The sequence below is a fragment of the Callorhinus ursinus genome, unplaced genomic scaffold (genome assembly GCF_003265705.2).
Source record: "Callorhinus ursinus isolate GAN/ISIS: 27379988/994484 unplaced genomic scaffold, GSC_fseal_2.0 scaffold4, whole genome shotgun sequence".
NCBI lineage: Eukaryota > Metazoa > Chordata > Mammalia > Carnivora > Otariidae > Callorhinus > Callorhinus ursinus.
This window is the reverse complement of record NW_027397066.1, coordinates 4,318,522-4,324,521: the sequence shown is the minus strand read 5'-3', so window position 1 is coordinate 4,324,521 and position 6,000 is coordinate 4,318,522. Positions and strand designations below refer to the sequence as shown.

General features: G+C 44.9%; 1 protein-coding gene across 4 annotated transcripts in view; it reads left to right on the top strand.

Annotated features, from left to right (window-relative positions):
* LOC112835533 (TBC1 domain family member 14) overlaps positions 1-6,000 on the top strand; it is a 201,224-nt gene that overhangs the window by 30,440 nt on the left and 164,784 nt on the right. For all 4 annotated transcript variants that reach the window (XM_073891398.1, XM_073891399.1, XM_073891397.1 and 1 more), the window contains exon 2: positions 2,843-3,339. In XM_073891398.1, the coding sequence (XP_073747499.1) occupies positions 3,109-3,339 (231 nt within the window). In that variant the 5' untranslated portion in view covers positions 2,843-3,108. The remainder of the gene's footprint in view (positions 1-2,842; positions 3,340-6,000) is intronic.

The following is a 6,000-nucleotide window of genomic DNA, read 5'->3' as shown; positions in this document are numbered from 1 at the left end:
TTAAAAAAAAAAAAAAAGACTCTGGATTCTTTCCTTCTGAAGTGGCTGATCTGCTGTTTCCCCATGCTGCCTGCTTTTTGTCTCTGACGTTGTAGTTTTCATCTGTAGATGTTTGACTTTCAATCTTTATATTTTCCGTTCCCTACTCATATATGGCCTTTTGTCATAATAACTGCTTCAGAGTCCTCTCTGCTAAATCTCACTTTTGTATCAATTCTGAGTTGGTTTCAGTGAATTTATTTTTCTCTTAATTTCTACTTCCTTTGTGCCTGCTTCTTTGTATGTCTGCTAATTTTTTATTAGGTGCCAACCATTGTAAATTTTACTTTTTTTTTCTTTTTTAAAGATATTATTTATTTGAGAGAGCACAAGCAGGGAGAGGAGTAGAGGCGGAAGGAGAAGGAGGGGGAAAAACTCTCCAGTAGACTCCATGCCAAGCTTGGAGCCTGTTGTATGGCTCGATCCCATGACCTTGAGATCAGGACCTGAGCCAAAACCAAGAGGCGGACGCTGAACCGACTGAGCCATCCGGGCGCCCCTAAATGTTACTTTGTTAGGTGCTAGGTATTTTTTGTGTTCCTATAAATTTCTTGAGGTTTGTTTTGGGACCACAGTGAAATTAGAAATAGTTTGGTCCTTCCAGGTCTTCCTTTTAGGATGTGTTAAGCACACGCATTTCTGTCTAGGGCTAGTTGCTTCCCCTTCCTAAGTTAGGAGCCTTCTGAGTACCCAGTGTCCCTGAATTAGGAGGTTTTCAAGTCTGGCTGGTGAGCATCAAGTCCTTCCTGGCCATGCTGAGCATCAGGTCCTATTTCCGCCTAATCTTCATGATGATCCTTTCCTGCGCTCAGGGAGTTCCTCATATGCATGCCCTGATTAATACTCTGCTGAATTCTGGAGGGCTGCCCTCTGCCAATCTCTGGTGCTGTTTGCTGTGAGCTCAGGCTGCCTTAGATCTTTCATCCAGCTCTTTCAGCTGTTGCTTCATCTGCTCTCAGTCTTGGTTGATCTTCATTGAATGAGTACCAGCTTGTTACCTTGCTTTAGGGGATGTCCCTAGAATTCAGTGTATTGTTTAATTGATCTGTCTGCCATCCTAAGATCCAAAAATATTAAAGAACTAATGAAAAATATTTTAATTTTGAGAGTTAGCTGGAAAATTTCAGCAGGTGAAAATTATAGAAAAACGTTTGCTTTATCTGTTTTCCATAATTCAATTTTTTTTTTAAGTTTTTACTTATTTATTTGACAGAGAGCACAAAAGGGGGAGCGGCAGGGAAGGGAGAGGGAGAAACAGGCTCCTGGCTGTGCAGAGAGCCTGACGTGGGGCTCGATTCCAGGACCCCAGGATCATGACCCGAGCCGAAGGCAGACACTTAACCGACTGAGCCACCCAGGCACCCCTGTTTTCCATAATTCAGAAAAGACAGTATGGTAGGGAAAATTTTAAAAAATAGAATATACATTAATGACAACTTAATCTAATAACTTAGTCCTATGGTAGGTTTAAACAGTTTTTCTTTATATTTAATGTATATAAAACGTACTATGTAGTTATTCATGAAATGCAAGAAATGGAGGCTTAAATCTTTGGTGAAGAGTCTTTCAGACTTCATGTTTTACTAATAATTCTCCTTTAAAAGTCACTTTTTAAAAAAGATTATTTATTTATTAGAGAGAGCACGCATGCACAAGCAGGGGGAGCGGCAGGCAGAGGGAGAAGCAGGCTCCCCACTGAGCAGGGAGCCTGATGCGGGACTTGATCCCAGGACCTTGGGATCATGAGCTGAGCTGAAGGCAGACACTTAACCGACTGAGCCACCCAGGTGTCCCTAAAATCACTTTTTTTTTTAAAGATTTATTTATTTTTTTAGAGAGAGAGTAGGTGAGCAGGGTGAGCATTAGAGGGAGAGGGAAAAGATCTCAAGCAGACTCCCTGCTGAGCAGGGAGCCTGACATGGGGCTGAATCTCATGCTTGGGAGACCATGACCTGAGCCTAAATCAGGAGTTGGATGCTTAACTGACTGAGCCACCCAGGTGCCCCTAAAAGTCACTTTTGGTAACCCTCTTATTGTCTGCTGAAATTCATGCTGAGCCCATGAGATTTACCTGTCACTGTGGTAGTTTGACATGGCATGAGTGATTTAATAAGGTGGTGGCATTCTGGTGGCATGAGTGATTTAATAAGGCCATTAGATTAGTTTGACATGTTGAAAGTAGGCTAACTTAAGGGAACGCTATTAAGAGCATGGCTTCTTTCACACAAGTAGGCAAACCGTCAGCCGAGGTATAGTAGAAAAAAGCAGGTTTAACCCTCCAGCCTGGTGTGGCTATGAGCCAAATCCATGTTTTACCTTAACTTTTATGAAATAAGTAGTGAGCAGCCTTGCAAATCTTTTAGCCATACGAGATGATTACCTTTATGAAAGCTTCAATTTAAAAGACTACTTTTTAACCATTGTTTAAATGAAATTACAATTTAGCTGCTTGTGTCTGTTACACTCAAAAATTGAACTAGTGATTTGTTACCACACAGATTCTTTCAGCATTAAGGATGAACAAAATTTTATTAGCCCAGTCTCTTGAGATAGCAAAAAAAACATTGTTTTGATTGAGCACAAGCACCACAATGTAAATTTCTGAGTTTTCCTTTTAAATGATATTAAGCTTAAAATTTTGAAATGTCACTTGTTTTAAAATGTCAAACATTACGGCAAAAAGAAATCCGTGTTCTAAAACACCAAATTTCAATAAAGTTCATTTGGATTTTTTTTTCCTCAAAAGATCAGTAATTTATATGTATGTATAATGCATACCTTTTTTTCTCTCTCATTTTTGTAGGTTCTGCCGGAGACTTCCATTTGGCCTCAATGAAAGTAAAGTAGAACATCACATGTACATGTGTATTACTGTCAGGATGTTGATTCACTGGTTATGCCTGAAGAGGGAAATTCTGTTCTGATGGCTGACTGCCAGCAAAAATAGATGCTTATCCTAGATGTCAAGCATCTCTCCTTTCTACTGGAGTGAAAATCCCCTCCAGATACCAACAGAACATCAACTGCAGAAAATGCTTCACATTTTAAGGATGTCAGCAACCTAAATTCATGCGCCCTATCTGTACAGTTGTCGTGGATGGTTTACCATCTGAAAGCTCCGCAAGCTCTTATCCAGGCCCCGTATCTGTTTCTGAAATGTCTCTGCTTCATGCTCTGGGCCCAGTGCAGACCTGGCTGGGGCAGGAGCTGGAGAAATGTGGCATCGATGCCATGATTTACACCCGCTACGTCCTCAGTCTTCTGCTGCATGACAGCTATGACTACGAGCTGCAGGAACAGGTATCGCCCTCGTCGGGGTTGGGACAGTCCCTGGTGGTGTCCGCATGTTGGCATTTCTCTTCTAGAGCACTCTTACGGGCCTGTTGGCTCGTCTGGCCACAGACCCCTGGCCTGCTGGGCGGCGTGGAGGGAGCTGCCCCGGCACGGCAGCCGGGTGGGTGGGTGGGGTGCGGGCGTGAGTTTGGCTGCTTTCCCCGCTGGGAGACTTTCTCCACGTGGCCGCGCCCTAGCTCCTGCGGGCCAGGAGGGTGGCGACCCGCAGCCTTGCAGTAGCGCGGCTCTCTGCCGCTTAGGGGCCTCCCACGCAGCCACCGGGCCTTGTAACCCTTGGGTCTGGGATACTTTTTAACATTCCAGGGTTGAGCCCTTCATTTTCATGTTAAACTGCTGGTTAACCAAAGTGTGTGTTACCAACCAGTGGACTTAGAAGCTGGGTGAAGCACGTAACATTGCTGTAAGTCATCGTAGGTCACCCCGTTAGTTGGCCATTACAGGTTTATCTGATTTCGGTGCTGAGTTGAAAGTGAGAAAGTAAGCAAATCTAGGTTCTTGAGAGAGAAAAACAAAACAAAACCCAGTTCTGGTCCCATCTTCTAAGAATTGCTCCTGAAAGTGAGGCCTCCCTGTCACCAGTGACCACATGGGCTCTGGGTGACTTCTGTGTGCAGAGTTCACATGAAACCGAGTGTTTTGTGGCTATTTTTGTTGTTATTGTTCTAAACCATTGTTACTAACACTGAAAGCAGGAATAAAGTTTCACTGACAGAACAGAGTGGCTTCCAAACCACAGAAAAGCCTCCAAGTTGGGCGCCTGGGTGGCTCAGATGGTTAAGCGTCTGCCTTCGGCTCAGGTCATGATCCCGGGGTCCTGGGATCGAGTCCCACATCGGGCTCCCTGCTTCTTGGGAACCTGCTTCTCCCTCTGCTTCTCTCTCTCTCTGTCTCTCATGAGTAAATAAATAAAATCTTAAAAAAAAAAAGAAAAGCCTCCAAGTACTATAAATACAGCATTTCACCACTGTGTTTAACGTTCCTCACTCATCAGCTGTATAGAGTGTGTTTTCTTACTGCTGGTGTTCCTTTTCCTTTCTAGCTGGACACAGGTGTATTTTCCCTGCTTCCATTTGCTTACTGCCTTGGCTACTGAGAATTAGGTTAGCATTTTCAGGGGGTTGAGATATAACCTAATAATCATGTTGGTAATCACAATTTTGTCCGATTTCTTTACTAAGGCTCTACTATTTTCTATCATCTTCCCGGTAAATGTAATATATATATGTTTTTAAGGGCAAATAAAATGTTTAATCTACAAACATCAGAATTTTTATTTCCAGGTATGAGGAAAATACTTCTCTTAACTCAAAAATCATGTACTCTGAGGATTTTGTGTTAACAGTATCTGCCTAGAATATTTTATCAACACCAGTAAGTTTATTAGCACAAAGTATTTATGTACTACATGCTGTAGGGCATCGAGAAGGGAATGAAGCACAGAACCTACTATTCGGGTTCTAGTTGACACCTCTCTGATGAGACGTGTTTGGAATTCCTCTGGTTCCTTTCTTGGGAAAGGAAGGTCAGGGGCAAGGCAGCTCTCCATGTCCAACTGCCCAGCTTGGTTCTCCTTCCAGAGTGCCGCTTCATCTTTAGGAGGCAGGACAGATAAAGGTTAGTGAAAACAGAACATGTCTGGAATCAAAAGGGAAATAAAGCCTCCTAAAATACTCTTCCCCTCAGCCCAGTGCCAAGTCCCGTGCCAATGGGGAAGGTCAAACTGAAAACAATACTTGTTTTAGTAAGAGGTGGCCTAGGAGGTCAGTTAGCCCCGATGTTACTTTCCCATGACTCCAGGGGAGGCTGTGCTCACTGTACCCCCAGAGGAGAGTTTGGGCTCAGAGCCGTGGGCAGTCTCCCTAGCAGGGGGTAGGGGAATGGAGGGCCTTGTCCACCTTCTGTGATTCAGACGCTGGCCAGTTGTGGCTCTTGATCCTTGGGTCAGATTGTGGTGGCTGAGCTCCTCATCTGGAGGCCAGACGACTCCACTTTGGGGGGTCTGTTTCCTTGAGTCTTTTCGCACCCTCCGTCTGTGAATAGTCTAATCTTGACTTGCAGATGGCCAGTTTTAAGGCTATTTCTGCAGCTACGAGCCTTATCTGCCATGTTTAATCCCTCATTTTTCCTGATCTTGGTTAAAACAAACCCATGAAGAGCTCCTGAGTTCTAAGAAACAGATTCTGCACAGGACCTTGGTCTCAGCTGCCCAGGGTGATTGGGTAGGAAGAAAGGCTGACCTGCCGTGGTCCCGGGAGGCGGGATACCCAGCAGAGTTGAGCGCAGGCCTCTGCTTTGAGCAGGGTTGTAAATGCGGCAGTGGCATCGCCGGGGGGGGTCCCACGCGGCTCTGGAGAGCAGCACCTCTGACGTGTGGACGCTATGGATGCTCCGCAGTCACTTTGTGTCCACAGATTCTTCTTTCTCTTTTACTTCCTTCCTTTCTTGTTTTGCTCGTGATTACCATGCTCCGGTAAGGGCACTCGCAGCTCCTTAGGAGCTCGCTACCTGTCACTTTCAGATGTAGGTATGAACCCCGGTTCTGACCTGCCCTGCAGGGCCCCTGTGGCTGCACCCTGCAAGTCCTTTGCTCGCTCCCCAAGGACCTGC